A 19,907-nucleotide genomic window follows, 5' to 3' on the forward strand; every position below is an offset into this window, starting at 1 on the left:
GCCCAGGGCCTGTACGCAGTCAGACACGCAAACGTTGATCTTTTCCAATTGTTATCAGGCTTATTCAAGTCTTAGTTAGGAAATACAAGATGCCGTGTGATAGTGTCACGTGACCGCCCGAATAGCATAAAATCACAAGCTCTTGTCACTGGCCAGGGGTTAACCTACTCTCACCTTTTGTCATCGCTCTCAGTCTGGTCCACATCATCAGCCTCAGTCTTTCCTTCTTCAAACCATAATCCTCCTTGAACATTTCAACCGCAAGCAAATAACATGCAGACAGCCAATTCACAAGTCAATTACTCCTCGGCCTCGGATATAATTGGTGCCCTGCAAAACATCGTAAGTGCCCAGTTAGTGAAATCTAGTTGTGTCTGCCGATATTAATCAATCATTTCAGCTCACACATTCACAAGCAATCGTAGGTCTAGCAGATGTTACGATCATTTGTCTGATGCAATACTGACTATTAGCAGATGTCAGACTTCGAAACCCCGTACTCCCGAGCCAATCATATCCCCAATACAAGCTACCCCGCCATCGAGCTCAAAGGGGGATGCATCAGTAATATCGTCGCAGAACGCCAGCAGCAGCTGGATACAGTTTTGCTCGACATCTCAGAGCTAGAAACAGTCATGGGCAACATCGACAATCTTTACATGCAACTCGTCGAACAGAGGAACAAGATAAAACAGTCCATGACTTTTCACAAGGGACTCGTGTCGTCTCTCTGGCGCTTGCCAAATGAAATCTTATCCCAGATTTTTCACCTCTGTCTCCCCGAAGACAAGTACTTGTCACCCGCATCGAAACAGGCCCCCATGCTGCTGACCACAATATGCCGGCCATGGAGGGAGGTCGCTGTGGGTACGCCCAGTTTATGGTGCAGGTTAGATGTAGACCCCAGTGGCAGAGATTGGGAGAAGGCGGTTGTCTTCTATCACTCATGGCTCAAGCGAGCACGAGGAATCCCGCTCTCATTAGCATTCAAATGCTGGAACTCGTCTGAGCAACGCAGCCTTCTTCTGCCATACGTCAAACAAATCTCGTCCCTCGCCATCCGTGTTTACCACGGATCGGGAAACCCTGAACATTTGTTGAAAGACCTACCCCGGCTACCTGCACTTCAGGAGCTGGTCGTACGATCTTCAAAATTTTCAGCTAGGATGTCAAAATCTATCTCGCGACTGCCGTCCACTATGCGTAGCCTCGATATCTCGGAGTTGCCGCCGTTCGACATCAAGCGCTTAGCTTGGTTCAATCACGTATGGGTCCACCTGACGAACGTCAAGATCTCCATATGTCACCCGGATGCATTACTCCACTTGCTCCGTCTATGTCCAAACCTCTCCTCGTTAACGGTTCGCACATCATTCTACGAAGCGCAAATCTTGGAGCCATTTACGCACGCCAACATTCAATCCCTATCCTTTTTGAACCACTCTGGTGAAATAGGGTGTTTAACTGCCCTGTTCAATGCCTTGTCACTCCCCAATTTGCGCGTTTTTGAATTGTGGCACGGGGCATTCAACCAATGGCCTCACGAGGTTTCGTTGGCATTTTTGGCACGGTCGAGGTGTTCCCTGGAGAGCCTGATCGTCAGCGGTCGGGTGGTGATGACAGAGGTGCAGCGAGCGGAATATATTGCGCTTATTCCTTCTCTCGACATCGTAGTGGCTCCCAGGTGTCAACACTTTTCGTAAGGGCTCAGTTGTTACCTGCAAAATGGTTGTATTACCAGGAGCATCCGAAGATCAAGAGTATTACCGTACCCATGTTTGGCCTTGACGCGGAGATACATACATGGAGTACATCGCAGCAGGGCTTTGTTACCTACCTTCCTGACCACACCCAGAAGGCTACAATGATTTTTTCCCTACTTGTAGCTAAAGGTACAACTAAGCAATAACACTTCGCAGCGCCACCTGGGACGCCCGATAAAAACGATAGCCCATGTTAACTCCTTTCTAGCAAGCTGGAACGTAGGGATCGTCACAGTCTCCCTTACTAGTCAGACCATAAGAGAAGGAAGACAGTCGTTCCTTCAAGTTGTATATTACGGGGTCAAGCTGTATAAGGCCCATGCGAGATGTACATGTTACATTCCCCAGTCGGAATCATTTCTGTTTGGGCGAAGCCGATATCATGATAATGGTTCTGAGCGTTTACAAGACGATACTGGTACAGCGCAGCTTGTTCAGCTATAGCATCGCGAGGGTAGCGACGCGAACACACCGAAAGAAAATGGAAAACTGCCGCACCACAGGTGTACATGTGAGCCAACATGCAATATTAATACAACAGAGGGGTAAGTATCTGCGTAGACAGGTGTCGTCAAGGTGCAAATAAAAACTCTACAGAAATTCCCGCTCTTCACAATGCACATGCCTATAGTATCTCTAGCGTCCTAGCGTCCATCATGCTGCGAACTGAAGCCATATTTTCGACTTGGGCAATGATATGGCGATCTGACGCGATTCTTTTGTATTCTCCACGGGGCTGCTGTGCTAGCAAAAATGCGCTAAAAGGTTGTCCAAGGCGCACGATCAACTGCAATGCTTGCAAATGAGACTCGGAATTAACCGCCCCCTTGTCTCCAGGGATGCCGCGAAGTGAATCGAGAACTAAGCCGAAAGGCTGTCCAATGCGAGGAATGAATCGCACCGCTCGCGACCGAGACCCCGTGGGCAAACTGTATAACGAAGACCCGACGGATAAATCTGATATGCTCTGCATGTCGGTTTCGAAGTCAGGCAGCTCAAGGGAGCGGCGAGTCCAAGGACGGACAAGCAACAAGGTCCGCCGAGTGAGCTTCGCCCGTAAGAAATGTTTTGGCTTGTCTTCTGTGGTGACCAGCAGGTCACAAAGCCCTTCTGCTTTGACTTCGTACGTGAAAGATGTCTCCTGGCCTTGACCGCGCCTCCATCTGACTGCAGTGACAGGGAATACAATGCAAGGCAAATGCAACCTGCAGTTTGCGAAACAAGGAGCGCTCAGCTGGTCAAGCAAGGTATAAAATTCCGAAGCTAGCTCCACAGTCACGACCTTTTGAAGGAATGACAGTGACTTCTCCATCTCATCTTCGGGCAGAGATGGCGATATGGGTGGCGAAGCTTTATAAGAGATGATGTCAGCTGGAAGACAGCTATTGAACTCGGATGATGATCCAACCCAATCCAGGGCAGTAATATCGCCTGAGCGAGCCACGATTTCCTGCAAGAGTCGCCCGAGAGCGTTTTGCTTCTTCTCGCCATAGATGATAGGTAAGTAAACACCAAAGATACCGAACAATGAGTATGCGATATCTTCCTGCAATGTTGTGATGCGGGTGGATGACCATTGAAGTTTCTCTCGGGCACCTGTCATCCCTGGACGGAAGGCAACGAGGGCCCGTGGATCAACGCCCACCACATCTCCCAGCTCCTGCATGATTGCGACAGATTCCTTGTGGTTGGGAGAATTATCATCAAGATATAGGGTCCAATTCTTCTGATAAAAGAGAATGACTTTGGGAGCCAGGAATTCTCCTATTGTCCATCCTCGCGTGTTCCAAGCGCTATTTGCCAGGGCGCCAACCTTTGACTGAGGCGGGACATCCGATAGGTAGACAATGGTGAGCGCTGAATGGCGATACCAGACAAACATGGAGTTAAGTGATTCTTGGAGCTCGGCATTATTAGTCTTGTCAATGCAGCAAGTATCGCTCCACGCCCAGCGATACCCCGCAGCCCGGGCCATTTTGCAGAATGACTGTAACTTCATGATTCCGTCATTTGCATCCAAGTCGTACACGACCTTGCCCTGGATGTCGTGGAATAGCGGCTCCTTCCCTTCCCACCTGTGTGATAACATGACACAACTGAAGTACATGCCCGCCACTTCTTCGACATGCTTCATTCGGGGATCCAGATCCTTCATTGCAAATGATAAAAGCGTATTGTACTCTGTGCTCGTTTTGAAGATGCTTATCTGCGCATCTCGATCGCACAAGAGCCCAGTGGTGGTATCGAGTACACGGAGCGGAGAGTTGTCGAGTTGAGCGCGAATAACCAATCGAATAGCACTCTCTAATTCGGATGGACTGAGAAAGCGCTGGCGCAGTTCTGGAGAAAGAGTCAAATAATTTTACGTATGCGTTTTTCAGGGCTCACTTCGTACGCGCGCATTTGGAGCGTTTTCTATTTTGAAGAGCATGACCTCAAAGGCCGCGGTCGCTTTATCATAACATTGTGCACCATGAAACACCTCATACTTCAACTGATATCCACGATGAGATGAAGGATTGAGGTCGATGGCCTACAAATCAATAAGTATTGGTTGGGAAACAAGAAATGCCGCCGTACCTTTTGTGCACTGAGGAGTGCTGCGTTGTAGGCTGTCGTGTTTATAGCGAAGGTCTACATGGCATGTGATTAAGTTGCGTTACACGAGTCAAGTGCGTGAGCATACATCAGCACGAGTCAGGGCGTCCTCGGGTACTGGCCACTTTGAGATCTTCCTATCCCAACCTCCACTGAGAATTTCCTTGTCATCCGAAGAGAAGGTGAGGCAGTTAACCCAATTAGAATGCTTGAATACGGCGATGGTCTGTTGGTCCGAGAGCCGCCAGAGGCGGACATGGTGATCAATAGATGCGGAGGCGACAAGGGTACCAGTGGAGTTCACGGCAATGGCTCCAACCCCATCAGTATGACCCTTCCAGGGATCACCCACCTGCCTCCAGGTGGACGTATCCCATTCCCGTATGGTGGGATCGTATTTATTGCCTCCTGAGAGAAGCCCTGTGCCATCGGGCGTCCACGCCAGTGAGTAGTTTAAAATTATTGCTGAATGGAACTGTGCGTGACCCTCAAAGTTTGCGATGCGTTCTGTCGTGTCTGTGTTCCAAATTTGGATGTTGCGTTTTGTCGCGATGGCTAGCTGATGTTCGCCAAAAGGTGAATACCGAATGGAGAGGACGATATCACCGCAATAGATGATTCGTTCAAGTTGCAGCTGCGTGCACGTTTCTGTCCTCCACAGCTTCGTCGTTTCGTCCAACGAACCAGTCGCCAGAACAGCGCCATCTGGAGAAAAGTCCAGCGCATAGATCGGCTTGTTGTGGGCTTGGATAGCTCGGGTGAGAGATTCCCCAGTGTCACCCTCCCAGGTGACGAGGTTTCCACTGTCATCACCGCTTGCTATCAATTGCCCGTCTCCCGTAACCGCCACGGCCCGCACCCAGTTGCCATGCCCCTCCATTTTCTTCAACACAACACCGTTCTTCAAGTCCCAAAGTCGAAGCGTCTTGTCTATCGAGCCCGTGACCATACGCCGGCTATCGGGGAAGATTGCAATTGATAATACGCTTTCTTCGTGATCTTCATACATTTGAGCAGGTGTGTTACTTGGAATGATTGCTTCTTCCACCATTCTGGTGTGCTTAATGGTGTTGAGCACCGTCGACGTGCACTTGCTAAAGGGATTGTGACGCGTTTCCTGAAGTTGTCCTAGCTATTTTTATTGCGTCTTATCAGCCGCCAAGGGTTCAGATGTCCAAGGCTGTAAGTACCCAGGTCGTGAAATGTGTCTTGCTCAACGACACGGCTTCCTGCGTCGAACAAGGGGAGATCTGATTGCCGCCGCAATATTGTGCATGAGCTTCGCTAGGCTTCGGTGCTTCTGGAGCAAACACGATCAAACTTGAACAATTTGTTATTGCCAGCGGCGATATTTGGCTGTTTGCTTCTGGAGCAAACGTGGACAAATACGAACAAACTCGTCCTGGATAAAATTTGAAAATTATCTTTCGTCCATATCGATCAAACCTACTCATCGTCCACGACGCAAGATGTAAACAACAACAGGGTGAGTTCACACTTACATGCATTGTTCCTTTCTTGCTTCTGCGGTGGTGATGACATATTTATTCACACTGTATGAATCCGTGCGTCCACTGGATGCATGGATTGTGAGTTTTTTCTACAACGGTAGCTGAGCCGCTTATACTCTATCAAATTTCGTTTACGAAGACATCAGACTGACATAGTATTTCAGGCATTCTTTCAATTCCCTGCGATGTCAGATATTTTAGCAGTCCAGTGGTCGGCTTTCATAAATGCCATCTGCTACTACTAATAACTTTGCACCGCCGTCAATCACCACTGTACACTCACGCTGTATTAATACTATTCGGAAAACATAATTTTTGTTGACATTCATGCGCGAATTGAGGTTAAAATCCAATTTGGTAGCGTCCCCTCTCGTACGGACCATACTATTGGGTTGCAACTTCTGAAAGCTCCAGGGCAGCTTCGCCGTCAAAAGCGTCCTTGGGAACTTGGCCTTGCATCTGCGTAAGGGCTCCACTGAGAATATACAGATATGGACCAGATTTGACCGGGGGTGGGGTAGATTGATATCCGACTAATAAATTGCACCGCGGACATGAGAATCTGTACTGGCGCTCGTGTCCCCCTGGCCTGCACTCTACAATCAGCATCGCCTACCAACGTGGGCACGATTTAATCGTACCTTTCGACGAGAACGGGATCGGTCGAGATAGCATTTAATTTGAGGACGATTGCATTCTCCGCACCGCTATCCTGACAGCGAATGATGGTAGCACCATCTGTCTGGCGCTTAGGGAGGGCTGAAAGGCTTTTTTCGATCACGAGCTGTCAGGTATCTTGCGTAAGTTCGTGACAGGAGTGCCGAGCCTGACTGAAGACGCGCACGATAAATTCGCCGCAGATGCAGTCTGCAGTGCAAGGGACGTGGGTGAACTAATGTGGCTAACAACGCAAGTACGGAACTTACAGTACACCCTGAGAGCAGCCGCGGCTGATGCCGTTGGCCGTGCTAAGAAAATGAACCGTTGATTCGGATGGACCAGAGAATTAGAATGATATGACTGACCATCCGTAGATGAGGAGACTGCTGAACGAGAAACGACCTTTGGCATAATTAACGCTGACCAAAAATTAAAGTATCCTCCGGGGACAGACGGCGTGCGTGGTCGAGGCTGATTAGAACAAAATCCTGGGAGTTGGCGAGATGTTAGGTAGGTACAAGATAAAGGCTTGTGGCGACGGGAGTCAGAACAAGTTGATGGTCATATGGTCACGTGTCGTAATTAACTTCAATTGTTGCTACTATCTCCTTCAAGTTCTTTCATTCTTTCACCCCGACCGTCAACTGCTCTGTACATGGCAGAAAAAGATGCTACCGTACGCCTCCGTAGAGCGGTTAAAGGTTCGTTCTTTTACGGTATTAGTCTACCGCTGTTAACGACGCCCATATCTACAGAGAACAATCTCTTCCTCGTCAAGAGACTGATTCAACGAACAGACATGCGAAATCCTGACCCAGGTCCAAAGCGCTACACATCATTAGCTTGGGCTGCTGTTTCGGGACATGAGGAGACGTTCGATTTTTTACTCACAGCTGGGCATGACGATGAAGAACTCAGCAGGGTACGCGCTCGCCACAAGCGTTGTCCACAGAGGTTTTGACAACTTCATCTACCAGGAATCTGAGAACAACACTATTCTCATGCTATTGGCTGACTTCAAGCCTCCACCACCAAACCCTTATGCGCCAGGCCCCTCACAGGTTGATCTCATGGGTGCTGCGCTTCGCATGGCCAGACTCTACTACGAACGTTACCCGTGGATTCTTGATTGGTCCAACGTGCAAGGGAAAACGGCGCTGCATATGGCCGCTCTCAAGGGAAATGAGGAGCTCGTTCGCGTGAGTCACCCGAGACCTCGATTGTACCCCGAGTCTGAGCTTATTTTATCTTGATGCCCTTCTCAAGATGCTGTGTGATTTGGGTGCCGACTTCGATCTGTCAGATAATAAAGGGAATACTCCTCTACATTAGTAAGCTACTTCCAGTCATCGGGTCTTGGAATTGACTAGACCCTGTCAGTGCAAGTTCTTGGGGTCATATCCCGGTACGTGGAGAGCATCTGATCTAATGCGACGTTCTATCTCGCTTACTTATTGACCCCAGATTGTCCAGCTTTTGATCGAACGTGGATGCCAATTTGCTGCTCGGAACAATGACGGGTTCACTGCGTCCGATTACGCATATTCGTGAGCCTAGCGCTTTTTTGTACACATTACTAGACTGTTAACAGTAATGCAGTTTCAGCACGCGGGACACCTTGCAGGACTCTGCCCGTATGCAATTTGAGACTAACAAAAAATCTAGACGCATGGTGTTTGCACAAGCCGCTGCTCGAGGTAACGAATGGCCTATAGCCAGACCGCCACCTATTCCATTAAAGCCACCCAGCGTTGGAAGGAACGCGCCTCGAATGCGGAGCAGCTCAGGTGGAAGTCGCACTACCGCGACATCTGACAGCGGCGATGTAGACAGCCCTGGGCTTGGGCCAGGTCAAGGAACGAGTCTTTCATCTCTCTCAGCATCGTCGACAACGTCGCAGCCCTCGAGGTTACCCTCACATCAATATACCCACCCTCATCCGCAGCGATCTGATAACATGTCCTCGGCCAGCAGTACAGGCACTTTCCCCTCCCCGGGACCTTCGCAGGGGCTTACACTCAATCCACCTCTTACGCAACCAAATTCACTGTCGCCGATCGTGAACCGTATGCGGGAGCGAGACGCGGACGAGATTGAGAAGTACATGAGGAGAAATCGTAGTGGAAGTGCGGGAACAGCGTCGACGGACAATAAATCGCAGAATGGGAATAACTTCACTTCGGCCGGTCCATCAGCGAACGGTGACGATATCACGGCACTGGCTTCTTTAGCTATCACCGGTTCGACAGCGCCTCGAAGATCTCTAAGACCTTCATTTTCTGCTGCACAGCTCCGCACAACTCCATCTCCCCTTGCCACACAAACCCAGAGTAATCAAACAGACACTCTGAGAAATCGTTCTGGAACAAATCCCAGCAGCGCACGTCCAGCGCAAGCTACACTTTCGCCAATTCCCGTTCTCACACGCGCATCTTCCTCAGATACCCCTCAACACGAGGAGAAGTTGGTGGAGGAACCTGAGACGTTTACTGGACCCCCCACGTTATACGCGCAGTTCCCGGAACCACCTAAGAAAGGGGTCCGCATTGGATCATCAGCCACTGCTGCAGCCATAAGTCGAAGGCTACCCAGCATCTTTTCGTCCAAGTCCTCACCTGCTCATCCCCCTCCTGCTCCCACCCCTGACCCACCCCAAGGTCATCATAGCCATCGGAGAGGCTCTTCAACGGCTTCCATTCGCGGATAATTGGGATGACAGTCTATTTGTTGTACGACTTTCATTTGTACTACACCACTGTTCAATTTTTGTTGTGGGATTAGTTTCCGTTTGGACATTTTACACACTCGGCATAGTCTGTTTGCACTGTAGCACAACTCATCCGTAGCAATTGCACACCCTTCCTCAATCCTCACACAACAGACCTGGAATCTTCAGATTTGGGGTAGGAGCGATATTCGCTCCCTTTCTCGGAGAATGCCGATTACGGAGTATTAGTACTTGCCTCGCCTGCTCTACATAAGGAGGTTTGCGCCTCTTGCGGTGAGACTGCTGAACCTGATCAGCTTGGTAGTTCGACCTCGCTGTGTTTTTATGCTCTTACTGTCATCATTGTTACCGTCTTAAGCAGAAAAATGAGCATTGGATACAATCCTGACGCGGACCCTGACCCAACCACCCAGATAGCATGGCCAGCTCGGCACAGGCAGCGCACAACATCCAATCCTCAACTCGAGACACAATCCCCTGAACACGCATCATACCAGGCGCTGGATGGAAACGGCAAGCAGACGGACAGCTCTGTCAAGCAGCACGCAAGCGACCCCGGGCGAACACGCTTGAGTACATGGAATCTCATGACCCTCAGTATATCCATGGCTGGCGCCCAAATTGCGTGGACGGTGGAGCTAGGGTAAGTTCTTTACGCTACTGGTCCACTAAAATTTAACACGCTACGTCCGCTAGATATGGAACTCCATTTCTCCTGTCACTGGGGATATCAGAACAGGTTACCAGCCTGGTCTGGTTGGCTGGTCCTATCAGCGGCCTAATCGCACAACCTCTCATAGGTATGTTCTCTGATATGGGTTTTGGACGGTCTTGAACAATTCGCAAGGTGCAATCTCTGATTCGTCCACGTCGAAGTACCGGCGGAGATACTGGGTGGTCTTATCGACGGGTGCACTTGTCGTTTCGACGTTAGTTTTGGCGTATTGTCAGAACATCGCCGGTTTCTTTGTTGATATCTTCGGCGGAGGTGTTGGTGACTGGGATCCAGAACGCACGAAGCAGGTGCTTTGACATCCCGCATTTCCCCATTCATATCTCATACACACACCAGGCCGCAAATGCTGCCATTGGCATAGCTGTCTTCGCGTTTTACGTCCTTGATTTCGCTCTCAACGCTCTTCAAGCATCTTTGCGCAATCTTCTTCTGGATATCACTCCTCCTGATCAACTCAATGCCGGTAATGCATGGCACAGCCGGATGTGCCAAGCGGGTAATATCGTTGGCTACGGGTTTGGTATGTCACTACCCATGCTCGTCCACCAATGCCTTGCTGACATGATGTCAAGGATTTCTCCCTCTTGCAAAGCTGCCCTTCCTGAGCTTCCTGGGTGGCGATCAGTTCCGAAAATTCTGTGTTGTCAGCATGACTATCCTTGTCATCACTGTGTGGATCACTTGCTTCTGCCATGAGGAGAAAGCTTCTGTAGCAAGGAAGAGCAGCCAAAGGTCGGTGGATTGACATGGGAACGATTTGTTAGTTAAGCGAATTTCTAGGCGGGGCAAGTTTGGTGAAGTTTTGGAGAACATATACAGTGCGATCACGACGCTTCCGAGACCTATCAGAAGGGTGTGTCTTGTGCAGATCTTCGCTTTCATGGGATGGTGTGTGATATGCGTACTTCTTTGAACGGTTGCGCTGACGCCTCGAATTAGGTTCCCTTTCTTGTTCTACTCGTGAGTATTCTCAAGTTACATTAAATTCTCATTTGACAATCGACTATCCTCGCCAGCACCACCTATGTCGGTCAAGTCATGGCCTACGAGACAGGTGAGGAGCCGGATAACGAGCTAGCCACTCGTACCGGTGAATTTGCAATGTTGCTGTACAGCATAGGTATGTCTTGATATATACCATCTTGAGCAAAAGCTCACATCAACGTAGTGGCTGTTCTTGCCGGAGGCGTACTTCCCATCTTTGCCCGACGTGACCGTCGTCTTCTCCCTGTAGAAGGAGACGACGAAGATGCTCAGATTGAGCGCTTCCGCGATAGACTTCACCTGTGGCGTCAGGAAGGCATTACGACACTTCCAAAGATGCCATGGCTCCTCCGGGATATATGGACGGCGGCGATGATCTTGTTCACCCTGCTAGCGTTCTCTACATTCTGGATAAGCACCGTCAAGCAAGCTACGGTTGCGATAAGCTTGATTGGAATATGTTGGGCTGTTGCATGTTGGGTGCCGTTCGCCATTATCATGGAAGTCAGTTGTGTTCTTTCCCAGTCAGACTTGAATTGACTTGTCGTACATTGTAGCTGTTGAAAGAGATGCATGTCAAGATTCCTCATCTGCCTCATGAAGTGGCGACTGAGGTTGCTGAACATGATCCTCTGCTCGGCCGCTCCTCAGAGGTCGAATCAGATCCTGATGCTGAGGCCAGCGATAGTGAAACCAGACCAGCAGGAGGCACAATTCTTGGCATCCATAACCTTGCCATTGTGATGCCACAATTCATCGTAAGTCTCACCAGTCTGTTCCCTCATATGTTGCTCAGTACCTCCCATTCAGATTGCCATAGTCTCCTCTGTGATATTCCGTATCGTAGACGAATCCGCAACTATCGTCGCTCCCTCTCCCAATCTCGAACCCGATCACAACACATACCTGGGCAAGAACGGCGTAGCATGGGTCCTGCGGTTCGGAGGCTTGTGCACCCTGATCGGCGCTGCTGCTTGTCGTATGGTCCCACCCACCAAGACAGAGAAACAGATGAGGAGTGGGCTTGCTGTGCTGAAGGAGCTCAAGGCTGAGGAAGAGCCTTGATTCCGTGAGGTTATGCGTATCTTGGGTGGACGACGGTTGTATCATACATTGCATTTTTAACGGCTGTATCTGCATATTCTATTCATTCATGTCTATCACTTGTTTGTCGTGGTTCACGTTTCCATTCAGATAAACGTTTTATTGAAAAGATCGCCTGTGTTGATTGGCGCGCGATTATGAGACGCCTGTGAGGGCTACCCCCCAATCCCACTGTTCATCACTCCCCCGAGTGCCGATATATCGGCAGGGGATGGACGTGACGGCAGGCATATTCGCGTCTCCAAATAGTATATGCGACACTGATGACCCTGTTAGACCAACATCCATCAACATAGGCACCAGTGACAGGTTTGAAATCGAACTTACAACTAGTCAAAAAATCTGCGTCCACTCTGTGAAACAATCTCGCTGAGAGCGCTGTTTCCCAAAATGCAATGAGCGACGATAAGTTTCTAAGTTCCAGCGCATCCTCCTGCGATGGATATCCACGAGCGCAGATAACCATACACGGCGGTGAGGTCCCTGACACGTCAAACCGAGACACCTGCCAGTTTAATACGGACGGCCTAGATGCTACCGCTGCCACAGTCTTGGCATCAATATCCCCTGAAAATGCGTGAGCACATCAGGACGATTCAGATATGCATGCACGTACCAGACAAAAAATCCGGAGCGCGAGATATCTGGGTGAACGTGTCTTCGTCGTCTTCATCTGGAACCGTGAAGTTACCGGTATGCACCAAGACTTGTTTCTCGACGCGTGCGCCGCGCGGGAGGGACGCGACCACCAAGAACAGCGTTGGCGCTCCCTACAGCATTAATATTGAATTTTCTTGTTTGCGCATTTTTAACTCTCGACTCACCTCGCCAAATTTTTCGCAAGCCCGACGAATGTGTTTGACATCATCTTCATTCACAAGCCAATAAAGCGAGAGCAGGACATGCCCTCCCGTGCTATTAGCCGCACGGATGACGCGATCTGTGTGCTGAAACACTAGCGCAGTTTCAAGCGCTAATGAGGGTGGGGAAGGGAGCGTCAAAGATGGCGGGAGTAGACCGATCTGACCGGATATGAAAACATACGGCTCCACCTGATCTAGAAATTAGAAAACATCCCGGAATGCAAAAGACTTTGACGTACTGTGATGGCCTGTGAATAAGGACCAATATTAGCGGGTGCCCAGTAGCTTAGACCCTGTACATGGAGCGCTTTCCGCGTTTTGATATCCTTGCGCGCGACGCATTCAAGCATCACACACACACCCTCGGAAAGATCCACGCCCACACAAGCCCTGGAAGGAGGTGAAACACCAAAGAACTCGGCGTATGCCTTGTTTGCAGCGGCGAAGACCTCGGGAGCGAGAGAAGGTAGCAAGAGTGTAATATTAGTCACATCTTCCATGCGCAGATCGCGCGATTCCAAAATTCCTGTAGGACGATGATTGGATATGAAGATGTTGTAAGTGTTGGATTGGTGGATCTGGTACCTTGTAATTGAATGAAGCACTTGCGGACTTGTTGATCGAGGGGTATTTCCGAGTCTAGAGTTGGTTCTGGGTGGATGTTTCCGACTGCGAGCCATGACCCGATAGCACGTATCGATGGATGGTCTGGAGTGTGATGTGGTTTGTTAGCGAGGAGTTCATATACGCTTCTAGAGCCGTTTATATACTCTAGGATTGAACTTTCGACAGTGTTCTTCAATTCACCGAACCTATCTTCCAAGAGCGGAGGAATCTCGACCCTGCCATCCGTAGACGATTCCTTAGGGTGAAGCGATGCTCGTTTGATACGTAAATATGCAACAGGTGCGAATTCATTGTCTGTATGCATCACGACTTCTGTTTCATCGAGCACGATACGATGCTTGAACAGTGGGCTGTCAAGAGTAAGAGTTTCGTACTCTCCACCTTCACCACAGACATGCAAACCATAAAGGCTGTTCTACGAGACAATGAGTTTTGTATGCATATGCAAATGGAAATGGGTGCACCAAGCGTGTGAGGGTGTCTTGCATTTCGTGCAATGTTTTTCCTAGGTGCTTTACTGTCAGACCGATGCCTGCTACTTTAATGAGCACACTTTTGATCCCGGCTGCGATCATCTCGGACAGCAGCTCGGCTTGGTCGCGCTGCCAAAGGTAGGCTAAGGGTGTCAGGGAGAGACGACGGCACCTGTTGAGCGTGAATATCATAACCTGGACGATGTATCGCCGATACGCACACGTGTTCGACGCGAACGCGTTGGTAATTTGAGAGAATAGCTCCGACTGACACGCCCTGCACGTCTGGGTGGTGAGCCTGGTCGCTATGAGATCAGGGTGAAATTGGTGTAACTTCGAATTGACCTTCACATCCTCCAATAGGGTATAGAGGTCCTCCGTCTCGTCTCCCAACACGCCAGCTCCCCCAGCACTGCGCGAACCATATTCTGCATTTTGCTCGATAGGATCGCCTTGTATGACACGTCGATAGAGCGGAACGTCGAGTGCGCCAGCTACAAATTCGATGGCATCTTGGCCTACTGTCTGGTACATATACGAGTCGATCTCATCTATGGAGATGAGGTATTTTGAAGGAGGAAAGACAGTGACAGCAGACCTTTGCCAGATTGGGGGGAGAGGGTTGCCGCAGCTACGAGTTCGTGGCCGTGTGCATTGCAGTGGGACAAGTTGTAACAACTGTCTTTCCCTCCGCTAAGAAGTGCGACGTACTTCATCGATGCACAATCTAATCTTTTTGAAATTAATATTTTTTGTTGTCACCGAATGTTGTATGTATGTAACCCCGCATGTACCCCGCAGTAAATTTCATATCCCGACGGAGCGCCGGTGTCATAATGCTACATGCTGCCGAAATCTGATTGGCTACGGGCCGAATTAAGAAAGTCTAGGCCGGGGCCAGCCCAGATCATGCGAGTTTATAACTAGAGCACTTTCAGACAACTTTTTTCCCTTGCCGACTCGTTTCCTATCATCTGGATAAACATCCTATACGACACGATGCTCTCATCAGGATACGTCGAGCAGCAGGCTTACGCCCAACAACAAGCAGCTATGGCTATGAACACACTACTACCCACACCACCCTCCTCACCACCACGCGTCGGGTTACATCCTGTCGAATCGACGATTACCCTCCTCGAGAATTTAGTGGCGTTCTATCATCAGGAACGGATGTGGGTCTATCGCACACGTGCCCAACTAGAGATGTCACTGCAAGAACGAGACGCTACCGCAGCAGCAGCAGCGACAGATGATGAAGAAGAGATGGAGAAGGAGGAGCCAGACTCTGCTGAAGAAACATCAGAACCAAGCAAGTGGTCGAAGAGAAAGAAGGCGTTTGGGTTGAAACTGGAGGGAATTGCAACGACTAGAGGAATGCCGAGAGGTGGAATCGTGAAACAACGTGTACCGCTACCGATGTTACCGGCGTTTGCGCACAGCAACCAAACGCATCTTAGTGGTGGGCAACCTGTACTTGGGGCCAGTGGAAGGGAACCTGGAGTGGAGATCCTAGAGATGTTTGAGAGGATGATGCAAGCTAGGATGGAGAGCTGTGAGCGAGTTACTAGAATGGTTCGAAATGCGAGCGGTACTGGTTCACCTGGTCAAGGGTATCTGATGTCTCCGGCAGCCAACGGGCCGGCTTACGGTCAAAGTAGTTTCTTTATAGGTGCTTAGTGGTTACATAATAGATGGTGATATTTATTTATTATTGATGAACATGTAACTCTTCGTCTCTTTGTCGTATACCATGTCTAATCGTTATGCACCACTCCCTAATCCACGCACAGACCCAGATTCAGCAGAACTAGAAGCTGCTTTCGACGACCAAGATGACGACGACGATGTAGACGAATCGAGTCCATTGACTTTTTCTAATCCTTTGACTGTCTCCTCTCCTTCAACTTACAATTTCGAGTCTCCGATATGTGACTACGACCAACCTCCTCCTGGTTCTCCCCCACAGCCTTCTTCTCATGCTGTACCCAATGAATTCGGCAATTCTAATGGCATAATACCTGTCTTTACTGTAGATTCTTTACCCCCACCCCCAACAGGGCCATGGTGGAAGCGAACCGCAGCTACAGTGTTACCCTCACATTATGTCAATCGATGGGGTTTGACTGGAGATGCGGCTTCTAGTCGAGTCGTAGGCGGAGGCACCAGAAACGATGGCGTGTTCAGCAACGTAGCTGCCAAACCATCGCAGGGTGTACGAATTGAAGAAGGTAACCATCAATCAATATTTCATCAAAGACTGCACTGACTCCATCCCAGGGGACAATGTTTACCTTGTTCCCGAAGAATCATCCAATACCGCTCCACCCACTTATGCAGCAGCTCAAGCTGACGCTGCCCCTCCCTACCACACCCACTCCATATTCCTTCCTTCTTCCATTAATGCATCCCTCAATCTATCCCAAGGCAGTGTCGTCGTAGACGGCCTTTCCACAGGCACCCTTTTCTCCTTCCTCTGGAACGCCCTCATCAGCACCACCTTCCAATTCGTCGGTTTTGTTCTCACATGGGTCATGCACACCACCCACGCCGCTCGTTATGGCAGCAGGGCCGGCCTCGGCGTCACTTTAATCCAATGGGGCTTCGGCCTCCGCGCGCGATTAGACGATGTCAACGGCACAGCTCCAGGCTCAGACCCAGCCGACGCCTGGCCCGCATTCACAAGCACACAGGATGCCGACGAGTGGTTGAACGCCAACCTCGACCGCCTCAATAACACAACACTAGCTTCTACTAACGACGTAACTTCCTGGGCCAACTCTGGAGAAGGAACGGAAGGAAACGGCTTCCTGACAAGCACAGCAGCCACTGAATGGCTTTCCTTCTTCCTCATGACAGCCGGTTGGTTCCTCCTTCTCACCAGCGCTTTCGGTTTCTGGCGCGTCAAACGCTGGGAACGTGGCATTATTTCTTCTTCTTCTTCTTCTACCACCACGTCACAGCCAGCAGCAGACGAGGAAACGAGGAGACAATCGCTCTTTGAGCGCCTCGGAGTGTTCCGCGTTCCTGCACGTTCGGGTACGGATGGCCTGGAACGTGTGCCCTCCCACGTTGATGATGATGTGGTTGGAAGAGATACAGCATTGGAGATGCAATCGCTCGCCCCAACGGATCCAGACCGTGCACGGCGGATCAGGGAAGCAATCGAGCGTGAGCGTAGGCTGTGTGAGGACTTGCGCGCTGCAGGCCTCTTGTAAAGTCTGCGTGTTTTCGAGGAACGGATGTATCGTGTATTATGCTTTCTATTGACAGACCTGCTATCTATTTTTCCAGGAACAAGTGATAATGGTGAAATCGTGCATACGTCGTATTTATTGCAAATCTTTTTCTTGGTGTCTTTCTCGAGATTAGATTTCATTCAAAGTACATCCTACATCCTTCTACGCAATTTACCTCCAGTCGTCGTCCCCTGAGTTATGACCGCTTCAGAAACACTTCCATGTTGAACTCTAACGCTGAACAAGGGTACGTGATCTCGAACTTTTCAAGCACGGTGGGGTGTAGCACACCCAGTGTGCCGATCACGATATCTCGGTCTTGATTGGAGATGTGTAGCGTGCTCTTGAGCTCGTCGGCCAGCTGGCCTGTTTTTGATGTCTTTGGGGGTGGGGGGCGGTAGTAAATAGTCGCTGCGCGTCCAGGGAAGTATGCAGGGTCTAAATCATCATCAACATCAGTTCAGAACGCAAAGCGAGCTAGAATACATACCATCTCCCTCCTTGATATAATACCCCACATCTTTCCCATCCCCTTTCCCAACCCTCGGAACCTCCAACATCTTCATAGCCCTATCCAATAACCCATGCACAACCTCAAACCCAGCGCTCCTCGCACACCACACCGCACCCGCACGTCTCTCATTCCGCGCTTGTCTCTCCCGAGAGGTGTCTTTGAACACGACGTCGCTAAGCTCAAAGACGCGGATGGGCAGCGCATGCGATCGGTTCTCGCGGATGGTTTTGAGAAGCCCTGGGAGGAGGGATGTCCGGACGACTTGGAATTCGAGGGTTTTAGGGTTAGCGATTTTTACTGCTAGGGAACCGGGGTCGGGACGGTTCATGAAGGTGAAGTTTTCTTCGAGTGAGCACTGTTGGATTTGTGTTAGGTGTTTATAATGCGCTGAGGGGGAGGGGGAGAAGGGACGTACAAGAATGAAAGGCAATGCTTCGACCCATCCTGCCATCGCCCATTCCCTCCGGATGACGTCTGTGAGCCTGCTGATTGGTAATGGCTGTGCGACTGTGCTGGTCTGGGGGAAGATATCTGGAAGGTTGTTGAACCCGTACGCGACTGCTGCATCTTCCATTATGTCGACCTCATGGAAGATGTCAGGGCGCGTGCATGGAAGTGAGACGATTAAAGCGTCGGGGTCATTGGGTGAGAGGGTAGGGGAGAGGGTCATGCGGCTTAGGAGAGACTGGATGGTTGAGGGCGTTAGGGAAAGAGATGTGCAGGAGTTGATATATGATGCGCGCGCAGTCATGATACGGGGAGCGATGTCAGGAGAAATGCGCGTCGAGCCGTCAGGAAAGACGATCTTGCAAGGCTCGATCCTAACAACAAATCCTCAGCTCCACGAGTCAAACCACAAGTACAAAACAAAACGACGTACGTGAACGGTTCAGCACAATATTCCGAAAACATACCTGCCACCATATTAATCACGATCTGCAACTTCGTGTCATCCGTAGCAGTCGTATCGATAAACACATTTTTAGTCTCCAGAGTGATCTTACTATGCTCCGAGTTAATGATGGGAGGCATACTCAGCACGTGGTCCTCTGCATCATAAATGATGGGGTAGACATCAGAATCTCGGATGATGGGCAAGTACCGGGAGAGGTGTTTGTCCGATTCGTAGATCTGCATGAGCTCTGCAGCAGTGTTAACGGTTTCCCGACCGAGAGGCGCGAAAGCGATGTTAGTGGGTGCACGGGCTTCATATCGGAAAGGAGGAGTGAGGGTGTCGAGGTCGTGTGTTCCGATGGCGACGAGGCTTCGCCTACGGCCGATGTTCTGATGCAATTTATCTTGGAGGTCTATGAAGGATGCGTAGTTTATGGGCGTGAATTTAATATTGCGCAGTACTGCACATGCGAAGAAGGGGCGGATGCGTTGGGTCTGGAGGTAGTGATGTTGGTGAGTGCGGACAATGCGAGGGGTGAGCGTACCTCTGGGGAGACGGTTACGGTGATGAGATCTTTTTCACCGCCTGGGGGATAGGCGAGTCTATACTGTGGCGGATCTTGTTTTCCTAGAAAAGTGCGTAAGGCGCGCGAGATACCTTCTAGACAGACCAGATCGTATCTGCGTGCTAGTCAGATGTGCATTGCGGTTGCGCCGACTAGCAGCACACCTGTTTGCGGGTACTTCAATTTTTAATTGCTATAGTAAACTATGAGCATGCGTTTTAGTGGTTTTACATGAGAGCAGGACTTACAGGACGTTCTGCAGGGAGTCCTTTCTTGATCGCGGCTTCTACCTCCTCGGTCGTCTGTTTATTCATTCAGCAAATCATTCTGACGGTATAAAAATTAAGAAAGGGCGTACGTCTTCATCTAATTCCAGTCCATAGTCAAAACACAAACGATCGAATTCCTCCGTGGCTGCGATGTGATCAGACGTATAGAAAACACAGTTGGAGGAGGACGTACTATACTGATGTCCGAGACGCTCAAAAAGCTCGGCTTTGTCTACTGAGATGGTGGGCATTGTGGGTTAAAGTAAATGGAAGATATGAAGCCAGCAGCAGGTAGCTGGACTTCAAGATTGCAATTGGTAGATCACCGCAGACTTGAAGAAATCAATCATATCGAGTCAAGTGGGAGACCCCTGGATA

At 49.9% G+C, this 19,907-nt stretch overlaps 8 protein-coding genes across 8 annotated transcripts; 5 read left to right on the forward strand and 3 right to left on the reverse strand.

The window, feature by feature from the left end:
* Window positions 1–150: 150 nt before the first annotated feature.
* On the forward strand, window positions 151–2,081 carry DEU56DRAFT_223683 (uncharacterized protein). Its single transcript, XM_041345149.1, has one exon. It carries the CDS (start codon window positions 477–479, stop codon window positions 1,701–1,703), a length of 1,227 nt encoding a protein of 408 aa, XP_041215153.1. The 5' UTR covers window positions 151–476; the 3' UTR covers window positions 1,704–2,081.
* Window positions 2,082–6,187: 4,106 nt separating this feature from the next.
* On the reverse strand, window positions 6,188–7,153 carry DEU56DRAFT_765916 (uncharacterized protein). Its single transcript, XM_041351054.1, has 5 exons — window positions 6,898–7,153; window positions 6,799–6,840; window positions 6,717–6,739; window positions 6,514–6,656; window positions 6,188–6,461 (listed from the first exon to the last, which is right to left on the reverse strand). The coding sequence occupies exons 1-5, from the start codon at window positions 6,941–6,943 to the stop codon at window positions 6,257–6,259; spliced, it is 459 nt and encodes a 152-aa protein (XP_041215154.1). The 5' UTR covers window positions 6,944–7,153; the 3' UTR covers window positions 6,188–6,256.
* Window positions 7,134–9,480, forward strand: DEU56DRAFT_765919 (uncharacterized protein). The gene is made up of 7 exons (XM_041351055.1): window positions 7,134–7,233; window positions 7,288–7,454; window positions 7,510–7,731; window positions 7,799–7,863; window positions 7,913–7,937; window positions 7,997–8,079; window positions 8,132–9,480. Exons 1-7 carry the CDS (start codon window positions 7,188–7,190, stop codon window positions 9,237–9,239), a joined length of 1,716 nt encoding a protein of 571 aa, XP_041215155.1. The 5' UTR covers window positions 7,134–7,187; the 3' UTR covers window positions 9,240–9,480.
* Window positions 9,481–9,625: 145 nt separating this feature from the next.
* Window positions 9,626–12,045, forward strand: DEU56DRAFT_723894 (major facilitator superfamily domain-containing protein; the record flags this gene model as incomplete). Its single annotated transcript, XM_041347794.1, has 11 exons — window positions 9,626–9,903; window positions 9,957–10,060; window positions 10,108–10,283; window positions 10,333–10,516; window positions 10,569–10,728; window positions 10,777–10,884; window positions 10,936–10,956; window positions 11,013–11,116; window positions 11,165–11,484; window positions 11,538–11,738; window positions 11,791–12,045. The coding sequence occupies 11 exons, from the start codon at window positions 9,626–9,628 to the stop codon at window positions 12,043–12,045; spliced, it is 1,911 nt and encodes a 636-aa protein (XP_041215156.1).
* Window positions 12,046–12,219: 174 nt separating this feature from the next.
* DEU56DRAFT_906354 (uncharacterized protein) lies at window positions 12,220–14,763 on the reverse strand (the record flags this gene model as incomplete). The annotated part of the gene is made up of 10 exons (XM_041356812.1): window positions 12,220–12,353; window positions 12,412–12,651; window positions 12,701–12,854; window positions 12,909–13,136; window positions 13,187–13,473; window positions 13,533–13,989; window positions 14,039–14,219; window positions 14,269–14,345; window positions 14,393–14,598; window positions 14,646–14,763. The coding sequence occupies 10 exons, from the start codon at window positions 14,761–14,763 to the stop codon at window positions 12,220–12,222; spliced, it is 2,082 nt and encodes a 693-aa protein (XP_041215157.1).
* A 205-nt stretch (window positions 14,764–14,968) lies between these two features.
* DEU56DRAFT_765938 (uncharacterized protein) lies at window positions 14,969–15,791 on the forward strand. The gene has a single exon (XM_041351056.1). The coding sequence runs from the start codon at window positions 15,047–15,049 to the stop codon at window positions 15,725–15,727; it is 681 nt and encodes a 226-aa protein (XP_041215158.1). The 5' UTR covers window positions 14,969–15,046; the 3' UTR covers window positions 15,728–15,791.
* A 1-nt stretch (window position 15,792) lies between these two features.
* On the forward strand, window positions 15,793–17,265 carry DEU56DRAFT_876083 (uncharacterized protein; the record flags this gene model as incomplete). Its single annotated transcript, XM_041356013.1, has 2 exons — window positions 15,793–16,278; window positions 16,328–17,265. The coding sequence occupies exons 1-2, from the start codon at window positions 15,801–15,803 to the stop codon at window positions 17,263–17,265; spliced, it is 1,416 nt and encodes a 471-aa protein (XP_041215159.1). The 5' UTR covers window positions 15,793–15,800.
* A 217-nt stretch (window positions 17,266–17,482) lies between these two features.
* DEU56DRAFT_906357 (uncharacterized protein) lies at window positions 17,483–19,780 on the reverse strand (the record flags this gene model as incomplete). Its single annotated transcript, XM_041356813.1, has 9 exons — window positions 17,483–17,724; window positions 17,777–18,155; window positions 18,216–18,621; window positions 18,681–19,189; window positions 19,240–19,375; window positions 19,425–19,453; window positions 19,509–19,562; window positions 19,619–19,674; window positions 19,723–19,780. 9 exons carry the CDS (start codon window positions 19,778–19,780, stop codon window positions 17,483–17,485), a joined length of 1,869 nt encoding a protein of 622 aa, XP_041215160.1.
* Window positions 19,781–19,907: the final 127 nt, after the last annotated feature.

Source organism: Suillus clintonianus, assembly GCF_016758775.1.
Source record: "Suillus clintonianus strain FC179 chromosome Unknown DEU56scaffold_2, whole genome shotgun sequence".
Taxonomy (NCBI): domain Eukaryota; kingdom Fungi; phylum Basidiomycota; class Agaricomycetes; order Boletales; family Suillaceae; genus Suillus; species Suillus clintonianus.

What these genes read in the sequence shown, in the direction of transcription:
- DEU56DRAFT_223683 (XM_041345149.1), top strand. Translation starts at nt 477, where the DNA reads ATGTCAGACTTCGAAACCCCGTACTCCCGAGCCAATCATATCCCCAAT.
- DEU56DRAFT_765916 (XM_041351054.1), bottom strand. Translation starts at nt 6,943, where the DNA reads ATGCCAAAGGTCGTTTCTCGTTCAGCAGTCTCCTCATCTACGGATG. An exon ending in GCATCTGCGGCGAATTTATC is followed by an intron (nt 6,657 to 6,716) that starts GTGCGCGTCTTC and finishes GATACCTGACAG; the next exon opens with CTCGTGATCGAAAAAAGCCT. An exon ending in GATCCCGTTCTCGTCGAAAG is followed by an intron (nt 6,462 to 6,513) that starts GTACGATTAAAT and finishes TGTAGAGTGCAG; the next exon opens with GCCAGGGGGACACGAGCGCC.
- DEU56DRAFT_765919 (XM_041351055.1), top strand. Translation starts at nt 7,188, where the DNA reads ATGGCAGAAAAAGATGCTACCGTACGCCTCCGTAGAGCGGTTAAAG. An exon ending in GGGAATACTCCTCTACATTA is followed by an intron (nt 7,864 to 7,912) that starts GTAAGCTACTTC and finishes AGACCCTGTCAG; the next exon opens with TGCAAGTTCTTGGGGTCATA. An exon ending in GCGTCCGATTACGCATATTC is followed by an intron (nt 8,080 to 8,131) that starts GTGAGCCTAGCG and finishes ACAGTAATGCAG; the next exon opens with TTTCAGCACGCGGGACACCT.
- DEU56DRAFT_765938 (XM_041351056.1), top strand. Translation starts at nt 15,047, where the DNA reads ATGCTCTCATCAGGATACGTCGAGCAGCAGGCTTACGCCCAACAACAA.